The 20,039-nt window shown below is 39.3% G+C and overlaps 1 protein-coding gene across 1 annotated transcript in view; it reads right to left on the bottom strand.

Annotated features, from left to right (window-relative positions):
* The window catches only part of LOC109919729 (guanine nucleotide-binding protein G(t) subunit alpha-2), a 56,053-nt gene extending 37,002 nt beyond the window's left edge, over positions 1-19,051 (bottom strand). The window contains exon 1 of the mRNA XM_020519755.2: positions 18,784-19,051. Coding sequence (XP_020375344.1) covers positions 18,784-18,901 — 118 coding nt within the window. The 5' untranslated portion in view covers positions 18,902-19,051. The remainder of the gene's footprint in view (positions 1-18,783) is intronic.
* Between the last annotated feature and the right edge of the window lie 988 nt (positions 19,052-20,039).

The following is a 20,039-nucleotide window of genomic DNA, read 5'->3' as shown; positions in this document are numbered from 1 at the left end:
AATTGGCAGAGTAGATGGAAAGTTACTTTCAGATATTTGTTCCCGAGCAACTTTACATGAAAGTGCAAGAGATGGAACAACTGCTCATCACCTTCTCCCAAATGGTTGTCTAGACCAACATCACAAATCTCTCAGATTTGTTCCCACTTAATTTGCTATTCAGACATCCATTTTTTTAACATTATAATGTTTCAGGAAACGTCGACTTTCCTGCTCCTCCGATACTACCCAACTTGCTGTGTTCCTCCAGGTCACACTGTATCGACTCCGACTTCCAGCAGTTCTTGCTATCTCCCATTGTTTGAAATTTTTTGTTTTTTTTTGCTTCTGATCAATTCCTGTCTATTCAACCGTTTAGTCTTTATCCCCCTATAGTGTAGAGCATAGTATGATGCCAATAATTGAAATTCTGGCCTGTAATTTACTGACGTATCACTATCTATTACTTTACAAGAGGGAAGGGTGTTCTGGAGGATGAAACTGTATATTAAACCATTCCAAATTTTCTTAAATATCATTTCCCACTGTCAACTAATAAGTATCCATGTGCGTTTCTCATTCTTGTCTGTTTCTAATCAATGTGCTTAAAATACTTAAATGTTATTCTTGGCTTTTATAGTTTTCCATTTTTTTTTATGATGTCTTCTACTTTAAATAAATTGAATTCCATTCCTTTTAAGGATATTGCTATTCAAATATTTAAAATAACCATTCCATTGAACAACATTTTAGTTTCAAGTATTGGATTACCAATATTCAATTGAGACACCCAAGAGGGTATTGGATAGTTATTCGGATTAAATAATGTGCCACAGTATGGGATAAAAAAACAGAAACTTAGCATTCGGTAATGATGCTCATTTGAAGAGCTGGTGCAGACACAATGGGCCAAATTACCTTTTTCTGTGAAATAATACTTCTGTGATACAAGTACCTCTGGAGTGTAATGTGGAGCCTATATAGGAATGTCTTTTAATTGTATCAGTTAACTCATCATTGATGCCTGCTAAAATTCTTCAACTTGAAATCCACATTCTCCACAATGCAGTTTCTGGAGAATCCTGAAATGCACAATTTGCCCAATTTCTGCAAAACAAAACTTACATATTTATGTTCTATCGACAAAATCCTCAATAATTTATTCTGATGAATGTTCGTTATTCTCAATCTTGTCGGAGAACAATTGACGAGAATAATTATTTTGGACCAGAAGATTTTTTTTAATCTTTCATGGGATGTGGGGGTCTCTGGCTGGGCCAACATTTATTACACATCCCTAGTTGCCCTTGAGAAGGTGGTGGTATGCTGAGGTTGTGAATAGGGCTTTAAACTAAATAGTGGGGAATTGTGTTCAATCACGAAGTGAATAATACAATCAAAGATAAATTTGAAAGTAGGATTACAGGTTAATGATGAGGTTGATTGTTACCAGAAATTAGAAGGAAAGGACAGAATAAGTGAATGTCATAGCGTACCAAGGAACCATAGAAGTGTAGGGAAATTCAATAATAGAACAAACTTAAAGGCTTTTTATCTTAATGCATGAAGGTTTCAGAGTAACGATGCAAATTGAGGTAAATTAAGGTGCAGTCCATGTGCTGTAGATAGGCCAACAATTCTCTTAGGTAGAGGATTCCAGGATTTTGACCCAGTGGCAGTGACTTCCAAATCAGGATGGTGAATGGCTTGGAGAGGATCTTGCTGGTGGTGGTATTCTTATGTTTCTACTGCCCTTATCCTGCTACATGGAAACGATTGTAATTTTGGAAGTTGCTGTCTAAGGATCTTTGGTGAATTTATGCAGTGCACTTTATAGATGGTACACACTGCTGTTATTGAGTGTGAAGGGAGTGGATGTTTGTGGATTGATAACAATCAGGCAGGCTGCATTGTCCTGGATGGTGTCAAGCTTCTTGAGTATTGCTGGAGCTGCACTCACCCAGGCAAGTGGGGAGTATTCCATCACACTCCTACTTGTGCTGAGTTAATGTTGGACAATCTTTGGGCAGTCAGGAGGTGAGTTACTCACTGCAGGATTCCTAGCATCTGACCTACTCTTGCAGTTACGGTACTTACCTAAAGTCATGCAGCACAGAAGAAGCACTTTGGCCTATTGAGTCTGCACTGACATACCTACACTACTCTCACATTCCACCACTTGGCCCTTGACTTGAATGCTGTGACATTTCAAGTGCTCATCTGCGTATCTTTTAAAGGTCGTGATGATTCCCAACTCTACTACCCTCCAAGGCAATGGGTTCCACATTGTCACCACCCTCTGGGTGAAAAGATTTTTCATCAAATCCTGTTGCCAGTCCAGTTCAGTTTCTGTTTAATGGCAGCCCCAGGATGTCCACAGTGATGGTGACAGGAAGTGCGATTCAGTGATGGTAATGCCATTGAATTTCAAGGGTATATGGTTAGATTCTTTCTTGTTGGAGATGATCATTGCCTGACATCTGTGTGGTTTGACTGTTACTTGCCACTTGTCAGCTCAAGCCTGGATATTGTCCAGATCTTGTTGCATGGACTGCTCCAGTATCTTAGGAGTTGCAAATGGTTCTAAACATTGGGCAGTCATCTCCACTTCTGACCTTTTGATGAAAGGAAGGTAATTGATGAAGCACCTGAAAGTTGTTGGGCTGAGAACACGATCCTGAGAATTTCCCTGCAGAGATGTCCTGCATTTGAGATTATTTATGTCCAACAATGACAAACATTTTCTTTTGTGCCAGATATGAAGCCAGCTAGCAGAGAGCTTTCCTCTGATCCCAATTGACTCCAGTCTCACTAGGGCTCCTTGATACCATATTCGGTTAAATGAGGCCTTAATGTCTAGTACAGTCACTCTCAACACACCGCTAGAATTCAGCTCTTTGGCCAATATTTGAACTAAGGCTGGATTTGTTTCATATGCTGTCATATTCAGCACAACATTGTGGGCCAAAGGGGCTGTTCCTGTGTTGTACAGTTCTATGTTCTATGTTCTAAGGCTGTAATGAGATCAGGAGCTGAGTGTCCCTGGAGGAACTCTAACTGAGCATCGGTGAGGAGGTTATTGCTAAGCAAATGATGCCTGACCTTCCACCACTTTACTGATTATCAAAAGTAGACTGATGGGGCAGTAATTGGTTGGGATGGATTTGTCCTGCTTTTTGTGTACAGTATAGCAGCATGGCAGGCACAGTCTACTTCAATGTATTTACAATACAATTAATGCACAGAAACAAAACCAGTGACCAATTTGAATCCTATACACTCCTTATCACTTGTTTTCTCCTTATAATTCTCTTCTGCTTTGTTCTACCTATTCCATTATTGCAAAAGTAAGGTTATTTTGCATTAGCCCATAAGCATTCCTCTGTACTTTGTTATTCTTTCTCATTTTCAGTTGTTTGGTAATACAAACATTGAATCTTGCTGAAAAGAGAGATCAGCACAAATGTAGGAATACTAAATTTCAAATAATCACAACATCTTGTACAATAATGTCCCTCTTTTATTCATGTTTCAGCATACTTCCTTCAAAGTCCATTCCTAACTCCATATGATTTCTGAATGATCAGTATATATTTCTTCCTTCTCTATTTTTGTGAAAGAAGTAACTCTTCCTTTGGGTCTTTTATTTCAACACACACCTTTCCTAGTTCCTAAAACATGGAAACAATTACAACTTTAACGACCTGACAGCACTGTAGGTGTACCTACACCACATGAACTGCAATATTTCAAGAAGGTCGCTCTTCACCACCTTGAACATACAGTTTCCCTTTTCATTCCATTTCTATGTGTGCTCTATTATTTAAACATTTATGCTTGCAACACTTAATTAACTAACAATGAGGCAAAAATAGCTCTGTGACACAATAACGTCTTGTGGAAGTACTCGAACTGAACCAGGTCCACTTAGTTCTGTTTAATAGATGGCTTCCTCCTTGAATCTCCTCCTTCACCACTTGAGGCTTTTTTCTGTCTCACTGGTGAAAAGGCTTCATGAACTTACTGTTATAGTATCAGGTACATGCATTTAATTCATTATAATAGGGTTAGGGTTAGGGTTAGGGTTAGGGTTTGCCCATATGGCTAGACATAATCCACATAGTTCTGTATTTAGTCTACAATCTAAGAATTGAACAGAAACCTCAAAGGCAACATAACTAAACATTCATCAGTCATAATTTCACCCATATATCCTCGGCAGCCTGAATTAGACATAAATGTACATAATATTTTGAAGACAGTTTATATTGCAGGCCTTTAGGGGAAATAAACATCCATCTCTATATCCCTTATAAGACCACATGATCATAAGAAATAAGAATATGGGTAGGCCATTTGGCCCATCAAGTCTGCTCCGTCACTCAATAGGGTCATGGATGATTTGACATGCTGCACGTCTAGTTTCCTGCATTTTTCCCAAAACGCATGATTCCCTTACTGATCAAGAATCAAGAATGATAAAGACAGAAAAATCTCATTCAAACTATGGGATGAAATTTCTGTATCTTTGAGCCCTTCTAAGGCAAATACTAATGATCAAACAAAGGATCTTCACTAGTGTATTACCCATATGATTATACTATATTCATTTATGATCCCTACACCAGAACACATCCCTATGCTTTCTGTCATGCCAAGAGTAGTATGATGATAAATCTTTAAAGGTGTATTCTAAAAGCTGCATTTTAAAAGACTAAAAGTCAAAATGGTTTCTGTGAGTCAACATACATCTTTCATGGTGTAAGACACTATCTCATCTCTAGACAGAACAGAAAGGACTTTATTTTTTGATGTGACTCTCTGTAGCTCAGACCTAAAAATTACTTCATTATAATGTGCCAATTTGCCTTGCAAACACAAATGCCATTGGTTGTCTGAAACCACAGGCTAACAGGCCACAATGTAGACTATGTGCTGAATAATCACCATGTCTTTTTTGGGCAATGACTCAACACTTGATGTGAGGTCAAATAATAAGGTGGTTTTGTTCCCTGTTTTAAAGAGGTTCAAGCAGAATGAAAACCAGCTTTCAGGAGAATCCCAGCAAAGGGACAATCTGCAAATAAAGTCATTAAACTGGTCAGTCAGAAAATCAGCCAATGTATCTAACTTCACACTGTTGAAAGAGAAATCAGGGCTCACTTCTCTAATTTGTTCCATCTTCAAATTCACTTAAGAAATCTACTCCAGGTAGAACAACTACAAGAACCTTTGCAATTAATGAAAAATATCAGATTTTCAAGGTCTTCATTCCAGCCAAACTACTAACTCAACTAAGAAATTTCAGACCTGCCAGAAATAGAGACTGAGTTAACTTGCATTTTTATATGATGTTCTATTTTGATCCAAATCTAATTTTGCGTGTGTGAGAGATAATGTGAGTGAATCGAATGAATGAGACCTCACATTTTCATTAACCCCAGGAGCAATTGAGTGACAAACAAAATAACTGTTGTTTTTTAAATACACTGAATCTTCCTGTTATTGAAATGAAATCAATCACTTTGAGGTTAAGGGAACACACACATCCACGTACAGATTTATTGATGACAGATGATTAAAATGAAATAGAATAGAATAGCCTTTACTGTTATGTGCAGTCGAATGAGTGCAGTGAGAAGTTTGTAATGTTGTCATTTGGCGTCATCTTAGGTGCAGCATACGTAGGTATAGATACTTAAGCGTTTGTTACAGAATTGAAAGAGTAAAAAAAAGTCTAGCATAGGAATACAAAGTTTAAAAAGTATTCAATTTGCTCAAAATCCCGAATAAAAATAGAAGTACTTTAAAAAGTACTCAAATTACAGTCCTTTTCTCTGAGCCCATGCCCACTGGGCTTCAGAACTGAAGGCCTCACTGCCTCCTCGCGCTGGCCTCTGGCCCAGGACCCACCTCCAGGACTCATCTGTCCGTGTTGGCCTGGACTCGGACTGCCTTCTTCACTGGGCTCCGGCGCGCCACTTCACCGCCAGGACCCATCTCCAGGACTCATCGTCCAGGTTGGCCTGGGTTCAAACTCCCCCCCACACCGGGCTCCAGCCCATCACTCTAAATACTTAATATTTGTTCAGGGCATTTCTGTTAGACCAACTGAAGGAGTTGTGTTGGGAATTCATTGTATTCACTGTGAGGGAATGTAGTGTTATGGAGTCTATCTCTTTGTACTGTCTTTGTTTGCTTTCAGGACAGAGATTGATGACCACACCATGACAGAGATAATCCATCCATGGTTATTTTACAGGCCTCCTTTGACTGCCGTTCACAGATTGCATTTGAATGGTATGTCTTATCCACTTTCTGTTTGTTCCAGGTGATAATTAGACACCATCAGCCCTTAGACATCAGATGCTGAAGAGCTTGTCCAGAGACAGCAATGTTCTTGAATGGGTAGACGATGTGAAAAGACTTCTCTCGGGACCTGTTGTACAGTGTGGAAATGTGACCATAAATCAGGTGAATGGTTTTGAGCCCAGAGCACAAAGTTCAGCAGAGGAATGTTAGCAACAATATAGCTGGATTACGGTAAAAAGTTCCAGGAGCAGTGTTAGATCAGTGAAGCTGAAGATGTTTCTGCTCTGTGAAGCTGATCATCTATCCATCTGTGCCAATGGCCTGGAATCTTGCTTATGATTAGAGGCTGGCATTAGATGCAGCCTAATCACTCCAATGGGGTACAGTCTTGGGAGTAGAGAATGAACTGCTGAGAAGAGAGCAGTCATTGGGACAGTCAAGATTGAGTGTAGTTGTCCGACAACTCACTGCAAGAAGAAGCAGGGAGGTCTCCAGGTTGAGTTGATGTTGCTAATCAGAGGCTAAGTGTTAAAGCTGAAATCTCCTGAAGAAGAAGACAGAATTTAAATGAACTCACAGTAATCATCAGTGCCTGGGCTAGTTTCTGGAAAAACAAATTGACATATCTATTTTAGTTGTGACTGCCATTTAATGTGCAATTTATAATGTTTGACCACAGTTTTCTGTTTTATTCATATTTAACTCATGGTAGTTATGGGTAATGAAGCATAGGATAGATAGTATAAATTGTTTGCTTTGTTGATACTTTGTGTAATAAAAGTTCTTCAGTTTGTTTGTTTTTAAACCATGGAATCTTGTGGCATTATCTTCTCAGGAAAGATCGGGAATTCAATATTAACTATTTTAATGTAAGAGTTACTATTCCCTAACCAAGCCATAACAGTAGATAAAATGCTGCAGTGTCCAATTGTAAACTGTAAACAGGATAACATTGTAATGATTGTAATAATTGTGACATACAATGTATGGATGTTATTATATCTACTCAAGTCTTCACTATTTTGTCTTGGCTCTGCAGTGCTGTGGGAGTGCTGCAGTGTTGGAGATCTTTCAGATGAGATGTTAAACCAAAGCCCTGTTATGTCCACTCAGGTAGATAAGATCCCAAGGCACCATTTAAAAAAGGGTTCTTCCATTATTCTGGCTAATATTATCCTTTAACTAACGTAATCAAAATGGAATGTTCAGCAATTTATTTCAGTTCTTCTTGTGGGGCTGTGCTGCATACAAATAGACTTCCATATTGTCCTTCATTCCAACACTTCCAGAAAAATGTGTTTCTTTAACCGTGAAGTGTTTGGAATGCCCTGTGATCATGAAAGATTTCTTTCTTATAATGGGAGGTACTGCATGTGGATGTGACTTTAACTATTGTGAGATATAATATGCACCTGATACTGTACTGATTGGAAGGGCACTTTGAGATATTGTAGCCTGATAATCTTAAAATCACTATAAATATTCTTGTTAGCAAATGTCAACTGTTATTAGCAGGTAGCATCACACATATGTTTCAATAGCATTCCATTTGATTAATCCTTTTTATGTCTATCTGATTAAGACCTTAACATCTTAGGTAAAGGGTAGCACTTCCTACAATGCAGCACTCGATTGGTATTGTATTTGTCAGCTTATTGTGTTCCCAAGTCTGGGTATGGACCATGAACACACAACCTCCTGACTCATCTGAGAGATTGCCAGTATGAAAAAAATGCCAGGTCACGTTGTACTACTTAGAAACATTCCGTTCTAGATAACACTAACCAAACATCAACAGCGTTCGATAACACAGAATCTACTGGGCTAACACAGCAAAATGAGCACATGACATATTTGGAGACACTGTAATCCAAACAATATTTGACATTGTAATGACTAATGATACAGATAAACAGTCATTCCCATTTCAGGTTAATACATAGAACATAGAACAGTAAGACAGTACAGGCTCTTCGGCCCACGATGTTGTGCTGACCTATTATCCTACTAAGATCAAACTACCCTGCATACCCTACATTTTACTATCTTCCATGTGCCTATCCAAAGTCGTTTAAAAGTCTCTAATGTATCTGACTCCACTACCACTGCCGGCAGCGCAGTCCACATGCCCACTACTCTCTGTGTGAAGAACCTACCTCTGATATTTCCCCTATACCTTCCTCCAATCACCTTAAAATTATTCCCCCTCATAATAGTCATTTCCACCCTGGGAAAAAGACTCTGACTATCCACTCTATCTATGCCTCTCATCATCTTGTACACCTCTATCAAGTCACCCCTCATCCTTCTTCGCTCCAATGAGAAAAACCCTAGCTCCTCAACCTTTCCTCATAAGACCTGCCCTCCTGTACAGGCAGCATCCTCGTAAATCTCCTCTGCACTTTCTCTAAAGCTTCCACATCTTTCCCATAATGAGGTGACCAGAACTGAACACAATATTCCAAGTATGGTCTAACCAGATTTTTATAGAGCTGCAGCATAACCTCACGGCTTTTAAACTCAATTCCCCTGCCAATGAAAGCCAACACACCATACACCTTCTTTACAACCCTATCAACTTGAGTCGCAACTTTGAGGGATCAATGGACATGGACCCCAAAATCCTTCTGTTCCTCCATACTGCCAAGAATTCTGCCATTAACCCTGTATTCTGCATTCAAATTCGACCTTTCAAAATGAATCACCTCACACTTTTCTGGGTTGAATTCCATCTGCCACTTCTTTGCCCAGCTCTGCATTCAGTCAATGTCTCGTTGCAACCTACAGCAGCCCTCCACGCTGTCCACAACTCCACCAACCTTCATGTCATCGGCAAACTTACTAACCCACCCTTCCACTTCCTCATCCAAGTTATTTATAAAGATCACAAAGAGCAGACGTCTCAGAATAGAATAGATCCCTACGGAACACCACTGGTCACCAAGCTCCAGGCTGAGTACTTTCCATCTAATATCTCCCTCTGTCTTCTATTGGACAGCCAGTTTTACATCCAGACAGCCAAATTTCTTTGAATCCCATGCCTCCTTACTTTCTGAATGAGCGTACCATGTGGAACCTTATCGAATACCTTGCTAAAATCCATATACACCGCATCCACTGCTCTACCTTCATCGATGTTTTTTGTCACGTCCTCAAAGAATTCAATAAGACTTGTGAGGCATGACCTGCCCCTCACAAATCCATGCTGACTATTTCTAATCAAACTGTGCTTTTCCAAATAATCATAAATACTATCTCTCAGAATGCTCTCCAATAATTTTCCCATCACAGAAGTAAGACTGACCGGTCTGTAATTTCCAGGATTATCCTTATTCCTTTTCTTGAATAAGGGAATGACATTTGTCACCCTCCAATCTTCTGGTACTATTCCAGTGGACAGTGAGGATGCAAAGATCATTGCCAAAGGGGCAGCAATCTCTTTCCTCACTTCCCATAGCCACCTTGGGTGTATCCCGTCTGGCCCAGGGGTCTTTTAATACATTTTAAGTAGCAGCAAATTCAGAAGATGTGGCATCAGGAACTCTACATTGGACAGTCTTCGGAAGATAATAAAGATAGCCAGCATTGTAGTTTAAAAAAAACATTCTCAGGATATAAGCAAGGCCAGCATTTGTGCCATCCCTAATTACCCTCTATAATTGAATGACTTGCTATTGCATCCACACTTAACTTGTTAAAGGACAGAAGTCATATAATGGTCAAACTTGGTAAGGATAGTTTGTTTCCTTCATTCAAGGGCACAAGTAATCCAATTCTTTTTTATGATAACAATATCAGTAATCCATGGTGACCTCGACTGATCCAAGCTCCTTCCTGCCAGATTTTACTTCTGAACTGTATTCACTTTTTCAACAGTTCTGCTGGGATTTGTGTTCGTGCATGGAAGCAACTGCTTCTTTCTAGTTTAGGAACGTGTTTACTGCGTCTCTCCCATAATCTCTGGGAATAGTTTTAGTATTAACAGCAGATCATATTACTGTGACAGGCCCTGTAGAGTATTTACATATTTTAGTGGAGAACTATTTATCATTCATAGTTTTGGCTTAGGATCCATGACTTCTTGATGTAAAAGTGGCTGTGGATGTGTGAAAGCGTGAGAAAATATGAAGCAATATCAATAGTTCAGCCTGAATATCACAGTCAAAAATTACCACATTATAATTAGCATGAGCTAATGTTTTAAAAATATTTAGTTGAAATATTTATTTTCCAAAATAGCCTTTTCTTCTATTTTTCTGGAATACTCTTGTCTTGAAATGCCACCAATTAAGTACATTTCAATCCTTCAAGCGTATTTCAAGCCTTGCTCTGAGGGCTGTTCTGAAGACTGGAGAGCTTAGCCATACAGAGGGAGTGCTGCCTTGTGAGAGGTGAAGTCTTCAGGTGAAGCATTAAATCCAGGCCCAGTCTTTCTGCTTAAGTGAAAAGTAAAGATCCTAAGGCACTACACAAAAAAGCAAAAGAACTACAGATGCTGCATAACAGAAACAAAATCAAAAATTTATGAAAATACTCAGTTCTGAAGAAGGGTCACTAGACCCGAAACTGGCCTTCCCTCCACAGATGCTTCCAGACTTGCTGGGTTTTCCAGCAATTTCTGATTTTGTTACTAAGGCATTGCTTGATAAAGAGCAGGGAGCATAGACCAACATTCGGGTATCAAACACCACCAAAAACAGACTAACTACTGCCATCTTGTTACAGCCTGTGGGATTATTATAATTATAACTACTCTGTTATACCATGTGGCCAATTTAAGACTGAGATGAGGTGGAATTTCTTCTCTCAGAGAGTTGTGAGTCTTTGGAACTCCTTGCCACAGAGAGTTGTTGTGGCAGAGTTGTATATATTTAAGGCTAAGAGAGATTCTTGAACAGTAGTGGAATCAAGAGTTATGAGGAAATGGCAAGAAAATGGACATGAAGAACGTTGGATCAGCCATGATCCTGTTGAATGATGGAATAGGCCTGAAGGCCAAATAGCCTACTCCTGTTCCCATTTCTTATGGTCTGCATTATTATATCATGAACAAAATGACTGCCATGTTCATCAACATTACAACAGTCATCTCTCTTTCCAAGATTGCTGTAGTTGTACAAGAAGTGCTTAGAGATGTTTTTAGAAAAGCACAACTTACACATTGGTCTCATTGAACGGTAAGGCAGGCTCAAGGGACTGAATGGCCTGTTAATGATTATCTGTCCTATAACATGCATCTATATGTAATTGTACAAAATTATGAATTATATATAAGTACTAACATATTCGAACCTTACATAAGAACAAAAGAACTAGGAGCAGGAGTAGGCCGTCTGGCCCTTCGAGCCTGCTCTGCCATTCAATAAGATCATGGCTGATCTTTTCGTGGACTCAGATCCACTTACCCGCGTTCTCACCGTATCCCTTAATTCCTTTATTGTTCAAAAAAAATCTACCTTTTTTTTAAAAACGTTTACTGAAGTAACGTCAACTACTTCACTGGGCAAGGAATTCCATAGATTAACAACCCTCTGGGTGAAGAAATTCCTTCTCAATTCAGTCCTAAATCTGCTCCCTCTAATCTTGAGGCTATGCCCTCTTGTCCTAGCTTCACCTGCCAGTGGAAACATCCTCTCTACTTCTATCTTATCTATTCCCTTCATAATTTTATATGTTTCTATAAGATCCCCCCTCAATCTTCTGAATTCCAATGAATATAATCCCAATCTACTCAGTCTTTCCTCATAAGCCAACCCCCTCAACTCCGGAATCAACCTAATGAACCTCCTTTGCACCCCCTCCAGTGCCAATACATCCTTTCTCAAGTAAGGAGAACAAAACTGCACACAGTACTCCAGGTGTGGCCTCACCAGTATCTTGTACAGCTGCAATATAACCCCTCTGCTTTTAATTTCAATCCCTTTAGCAATGAAGGACAAAATTCCATTTGCCTTCCTAATTACTTGTTGTACCTGCAGATCTACCTTCTGTGATTCATGCACAAGGACACCAGGTCCCTCTGCATAGCAGCATGCTGCAACTTTTTACCATTCAAGTAATAATCCTTTTTACTATTACTCCTACCAAAATGTATGACTTCACATTTATTTACATTGTATTCCATCTGCCAGACCTTTGCCCACTCACTCAATGTATCTATGATCCTCTGCAAAGTTTCACAGTCCTCTGCACACTTTGCTCTGCCACTCATCTTAGTGTTATCTGCAAACTTTGACACCCTACACGTGGTCCCCAATTCCAAATCATCTATATAAATTGTAAATGATTGCGGTCCCAACACCGATCCCTGAGGCACACCACTAGTCACTGACTGCCAGCTAGAATAGCACTCATTTATCCCCACTCTTTGCTTCCTGTTAGTCAACCAATCCTCTATCCATGCTAATACTTTACCCTTAATGCCATGCATCCTTATCTTATGCAGTAGCCTCTTGTGCGGCACCTTGTCGAAGGCCTTTTGGAAATCTAGGTACACCACATCCACTGGGTCCCCATTGTCCACCTCGCTCGTAATGTCTTCATAGAATTCCAAAAGATTTGTCAAGCATGACCTGCCCTTCATGAACCCATGCTGCATCTGCCCAGCAGGACAATTTCTATCAAGATGCCTTGCTATTTCTTCCTTGATAATAGACTCAAGCATCTTCCCCACTACAGAGGTTAAGCTAACCGGTCTATAATTCCCCATCTTTTGTCTACTTCCCTTTTTAAACAGTGGCGTCACATTTGCTGTTTTCCAGTCTGCTGGGACTGCCCCAGAGTCCAGCGAACTTTGGAAAATTACCACCAGTGCACCTGCTATTTCTCCCGCCATCTCTTTTAGTACCCTGGGATGCATTCCATCAGGGCCAGGAGACTTATCAATCCTTAGCTCCATTAGCTTGCCCAACACTACCTCTTCCGTAATTATGATTGTTTCCAGGTCCTCACCTACCTTCGTCTCTTTGTCAGTTACTGGCATGTTATTAGTGTCCTCCACTGTGAAGACCGATACAAAATACCTGTTCAATGCCTCGGCCATTTCATCATATCCCATAACTAAATTCCCCTTCTCGTCCTCTAAAGGGCCAACGTTTACTTTAGCCACTCTTTTTCGTTTTATATATTTATAAAAACTTTTGCTATCTGTCTTTATATTCTGTGCTAGTTTTTTTCTCATGCTCTATCTTACTTTTCTTTATAGCTCTTTTTGTGGCTTTCTGTTGACCTTTAAAGTTTTCCCAATCTTCTAGTTTCATGCTGTTTTTGGCAACTTTGTATGCCTTCTCTTTCAATTTGATAGCCTCCCTTATTTCTTTAGACACCCATGGCAGATTACCCCTTTTCTTACAGTCCTTCCTTTTCACTGGAATATACTTTTGCTGAGCACTTTGAAAAATTGCTTTGAAAGTCCTCCACTGCTCGTCAACTGTCCCACCATAAAATCTTTGTTTCCAGTCTACTTTAGCCAAGTCCTCCCTCATTCTATTGAAGATTATATGCAAATAAATGCAGGATGGTTAGCTAGCTCAAATTTGTTAATGAGATCTAAAATTAGATGACTCCTAAGTGAGAAATTTAATTAAGAAATGTAACATTAATCATGAAATTCTTGCGTTTATGCATATTAATTTTATTTACTGCCCCTCAGCCCATTTCACTCACTATTGTTCTGAACCAGAGCAAACCCCCTCAAAAAGTATTGAGAAGATAGCCTAGACCCTAACTTTTTCTTATTTTAAAGGTAAATGCCTGGCTTTCTGTTCAGATGCAATTCAATTGGTCAAACTACCAGTCTTGAATCCAAACACAATTTATTCATACACTACGTTTAAAAGACAACTAAAGAACAAATTTGGAATAACTTAACTCTATTGGAAAACTTAACAGAGTAATACATTATTTAACTGTCAAATAGTAGCAGTTTCCAATATAGTAACATCCCATAAACACATCTTTTATCAAAGTCACAACAATGCGTTGGCAATTATGTCCTCTTATCCTGCCATGTGTATAATTATCAAATTGAATAGCTGCATTAATAAGCTCCATCTAAATAGTCTGGAATTTTTATCCTTAAAATTTTCTAAAAGTTTGAATGGGTTATGATCAGTATATACAATTGTCTCAGACGCATTACGGGCAATATAAATGTTGAAATGTTGCAACACCAGCTCCAAGCTCAAGGTGTCCTTCTCAATCACGGAATATTTCTGATGATGAGTATTCAATTTTCTAGACAAATACCCATTAGGACTTTCTATCTTCTTGTCATCTCCTTGTAAGAGTACAGCACTGACACCCACATCACTTGTATTGATAGCCACCTTGAACAGCTTTGCATAATTAGGTGTAATTAATATTGGGGTAGTGATTAACACAGCTGTCAGGCTGTCATATGCCTTCTGTTAAAATTCAGCTAATTTCTCTGAACCAAAAATATCCACTATGTCCTCTACCTGTTCTTACTTTTTTTCAACCATTTGATTGAACTTTGTCTCTGATAATTGAACTTCAACGTCCTTGTCTTTATTCTTCGATTTCTCCTCCTGTTTCAGCTGGTGGCTTAGTGACCTTGTTACCACACAGTCAGGAAAAATCCCAGGATATACTTGCTGTAATACCTTAGTTGCCCGATTTTCCACTGGCCTTTTAGCCACAGCAGGCATCACTTCCAGCTGTGATCCAGCTATATCATTACCAAGCATAAATTGTATTCCTGGAGCTGAGAGTTTCTCCAGGTCTCCCACCACCACTTCTCCACTTTTCACTGGACATGCCAACCTCACTTTACATAATGGAACACTGCTCTTCTCACCATGAATTCCACATACTAACGCTTCTTTCTGACAATACTCCTTCTGAATTATATGTCTCCTCATCTCTCACCATCAAAGATTGACTTGCTCCAATATCTTTTAAAATCTTAATTTCTTTACCTACTCCTCCTGGCACACATGAGTAAACCTGACCCACGCAAGTAAATTCTTTAAAGAAATCTGACACTTTCTTCTCAACCAATCCTTGACCAGGTTGTACATTCTTTTGCAGCTTTTTAACTTCCACTGTGCTTTCCTTTATCACTTCAACAAAACTCATTGGCTTGTCCTGTTTTCTCACATCTTCCCAATACTTTTTCTAAACCACCAACACTATGACTTCATGTGGCCCACTTTATTACAGTGAAAACACCTGAGCCTTTTTACTGCTCTTTCCCCCTTAAAGGTTTTCCTTTTTAGTTGTGATAAACTATCTTTACTATCTTCAATGAGATCTCCATTTCCCTTCCTACCATAGGATTTCTCTTTTCCCCAGTTTCTATCCCTCACAGATTGAAATTGGTGTTGGTAGCCAAACTATGATTTATGAACCAACACATAAACATCTACCATTTCTGCTGCTAATCTCGCAGTCTTAACTCTCTGCTCTTCCACATGATTTCTTACTATTTCAGGAAGTGAATTTTTGAACTCCCCCAAGGTAACCGTCTCTCTAAGAGCGCCATATGTCTTAAATATTTTAAATGCCCTTATCAACCTATCAAAATGACTTTGTTTGGTTCTTTCAAACTCAACATAAATTTGACCAGTTTCCCTCCTTAGATTCTTAAAACGTTGTCTGTAGGTTTCTGGTACTAGCTCATATGCACTTGAGATGGCTTTTTACACCTCCTCATACTCCCCAGATACATCCTCGGATAGTAATGCAAATACCTCACCAGCTGAACCTACCAACTTTGTGTTGATCAACAATATCTATACAGTCACTGGTCATTTCCTCTGTTTAGTCATTTTCTTAAATTAAATGAAAATGTCTGCTATATCGTTCTCGTCTGACTTCGGCAATGCTTGAACAGATCCCCACCAGGCCTTTGGATACATTGGGATTGCTCTCCATCATTGCCCTCATCACTACTCCTACCTTTCACCTCTACCTCTGCCATTTTAAGTCGAGTTTGAGTTTTCAGTTTCAACCTCTGAAGTTCAAAAACTCTTTCTTTTTCCCTTTCTTCTGCTAAGGCCTTCCTTTGCTTTGCTTTTTGATCTGCTTTAAATCATAACTCAAACTTTCTTTCCTTTTCTTTTGCCTCTAAGTCAAGCTGCTTCATCTTCAATTGAATTTTAGCCATTTCCAAAGATGGCATTCCTGGAAATTGTAAACACTGTGCAATTGCCACAATTATCTCCCCCTTCCTCATACAGCCCCAACTCCAGCTAGCTCGCCAATTCCAAAAGCTTTGCCTTGCACACTTTCTGTAAAACTCCTGAAGTGACTTCTTCCGCACTCAGGAAACTCTTAGTGACTGAAAAAGTCATTATTACAAAAGGCACACTGTATTTAAACCAATGGAATTCTACACCCGTAAAGAGAACACCAACACACACCACTCACTGCCTTTGAGTCCAATAATCCTAAACCCCACCTTGAATTAGAGATTTTGATCACAACAAGAGCCCCTACTTTGTTATGGACCAGACCAAATCCCCTGAAAATATGTTAAAAACATAGCCTAGACCCTAATATTTTCTTATTTTAAAGACAAGTGCCAGACATTGTGTTTCAAATGTAATTTGATTGGTTAAACTTCCAGTGTTGAAGCCAAACACACTTTATTCATACACCATTGTTAAAAGACAACAAAAAAAAGAATTTGGAATAACAACTCAATTGGAAAATTTGACAAATTATATGCTATTTAATTACTAAACAGTAGTAGTTTCCAATATAGTAACTTCTCATAAACACACCCTTGGCAAAGGCAAATTCAGTAAAATAGATTGTCTCACTTGCAATTCTAGCAGCAGGAAGAGAATCCCCCAGCTTTTGGTTGTAATAGAGAGAGGAAAAATAGCTTTCACATCCAGCTTCAAGACCCCAGCAGAAACTGCTACTGAAAACTAAAACTGAAAACCCTGCTTCTGTGGGAGTTTGACACTACCCATTCAGGCTGCTTATATTGTTCCAACATTTAAAAAAAAACAAGGCGTCACAAACGGTTTACTTTATTGGCTCAATGCATTTCTCTCAACCTTTCTTCAAAAAATGGACAAAATACACCAAAAGTATCAGCACACTATACATCATGTCTCATACACTATCTCAAAATGTTAGCTTCTGATGGAAATTTCTCTAATTTAGAATTGAATTAATGAGTTCTGTTAGTCAGAATCTATGCAAGACAACAACATCAAAATGTCATGCTCTGCCTTTGTCTCATGTTTATCCTGCCATTTTGGAGTACATGCAAATTTATAATGAGGAAAATAGGTTCCCCCCTTGTGAAAGAACCACAAGGTAAAGACAATGGGATTATTGTGCATAGAGACTACAGAGCAGAAACTGCCTGCAATGAGGTACCTAGAATGTCGGCCTTAGATATAACAGAATGGATGTTATCAATCGTGGGAGAAGAAATATTTGGTTATCAACAGCTGGATAACTAAAGCTGAGGCTGCTAATAACTAGCAGTCACACTTACTGATCTGAAGGCTATTGTATTTTTGGATGGATATTGTAAATAAGTTAGTGGCAAACAACAGACAGAATTTAGTGCAAACATATTAACTGGTGCGCTAAAAGCAGTGATTGGAAAGAACTTGTGTTTATATAGCACCTGATCCTCATGGGGTCTTAAACAACAACATTTTGATACAGGCATCAGCCAGAAATCAGTGATATTTATCTCATTTGAAACAACAAGTTGTGCAGCTTCAGGTCCCACTTCAGCACCTTGAGAACAAAATCTAAGCTAGCACTCCAGTGCTGTCCTGAGGGAGTGTTGTATGTTAAACCATGTCTCAGTCAGTCCCCTTGGGTAGACCTAAAATATCCTGTGGCCTTCTTCTAAAGATTACTAATATTTATCACCCAGCCAGCTGAGTATACTATGTACAGAATATCTGGCTATTATCTCCTGGATGTTTGTGGGATTGTGCTGTGTACAAAAGCACACTCAATGTCCAACAATGACAACACTCCAACTGGCACTTTGTACATGCCGAAGTTACGAAGGATATTCTATTAACACAAGGCTTCCTCAACCCAGTCTTTCCCAAAAATGCACGGTGGTTTCTTTTTTGAGTTTAATTCTTTCCTTCCTTCCAGTATTTGAGTGGATCTACAATGTATATTGATGAATCAAGTGCTCTCAAGATTGTGGTATATTGAATTGCAGTGATTGTAAATGTTATCGGATGCCCTTTTATAAGACTAAACAGCATAGGCCACTGGTAAAATGTGCAGTTAAAACTGCGAATGGATATTGACACAAATACCAATGTGTGTATAATTTACTCATCACATATTTGTTCAACTTCTTTTAAAAGCTCAATTTAGGCATTTATCCGGCAAAATCTTAATTTCAAACTTGTTAACAGAAAATTTGGAAAACTAACTTACTATTGTATAATTAAAGTGAGCTATTTACAGAAATAGAAAGGTTTAATCTTTATCTTTGTTTCCCCTTTTAAATCTGTGTCCCAGCTGCATTACCGAGAAGCAAAAGCTTTACAGTCCTGGCCTCCTTCTCCGCATCTTCCTGCAGTTTCTTTTCCAGTTGTTTTGACCTTTTGGCTGATTCCTTGTCTTCTGCACTCGCTCCGCTCCCCATCTGTGAAACTTCTGCTATTGCTGCTGCAGTTGTAGACGAATAAAGAAAGTTAATTTGCTGTGAATGATTGTTCTGGACTTGGCCTTCAGAGCAAGGAGACAATTAGTCACTGAACACACACACACATGCACTCTTGGAGATTTCGTCGTCTCTCTTCTGTCCTAATCACCTTTCTTCTAACCTAATCTCTCTGTTGGGATTATAGAATTTGATCAACCACATGAATGAAAAAGTCCAATTACAACCAAGGACGCAGAAAGGTCATAAATTGGACATGTGATGTAGTCAAGTTTTCAAATTCACAGTGAATGAAAAGTATTTGCAAGATAATGATGCATAGGGAAAGCCACTTAACCCAATGTTATTCATCATTTTCTCCAGTGCAGGATCAGTGGTTCTAGGATTTAACTGAGAAACAGTTACACAATAATTGTCTTTGTTTATGTGAGGAAGCTTCTATCCATTCTGATATGATCTTGAACTGGTATGTGCCCATGGCCCCCCGATGGGTTGATTTAAATTAATTATTCAGGAGTGATAAACAATCTGTACAGCTATGCTAATAGCTGTTTCAGCAAACTATTTAACATAATTAGTTGAGCTCATTTATTCTGATTGTCAGTGACGAATATTTGTATGAAAGGACCTGTTCTCTGCAAACAAGAGAAACATGTTCGAACCTCCTACCTTTTTCTCAAATCTACTCCACTGGCTGGCACTGGGATGAGCATGCTTATATAGAGTTCATTGTTGGTGAACTGTGCAGCGAGGGACATGGTCAAGTCATGAGGGGTAAGAGTAAGGGTTGAGATAGGCCTGGGTTAAAGGTTAGGGAAGATGGAAGGATTGAGGTGGGTTTAGCAGTAGGTGTAGGGTTAGGGATAGAAGTAAGGGTATGTGTGGGGGTAGGAGTAGGCATGGGTTTTGATGTAGGGTGGGGCAGAAGTAAAGGTGTAGGTAGGTATCGGACGAGGTTCGATGTGGGGGTTAGATGTGGCCAGCAGTGACAGGTGGGGGTGAGGGAGGTGAATATAGCCGACAGTGAGGGGCAGAGTTGGGATGCCATCAGGAGAGGTGAAGCATTCTGTGGAGTAACCGATGGGGGACGGGGCAGCCAGAAAGCTCTGTTGCGAGGGTG

Source organism: Rhincodon typus, chromosome 25 (genome assembly GCF_021869965.1).
Source record: "Rhincodon typus isolate 14 chromosome 25, sRhiTyp1.1, whole genome shotgun sequence".
In the NCBI taxonomy this organism is placed as follows: Eukaryota; Metazoa; Chordata; class Chondrichthyes; order Orectolobiformes; family Rhincodontidae; genus Rhincodon; species Rhincodon typus.
This window is presented reverse-complemented; position numbering and strand designations above follow the sequence as displayed.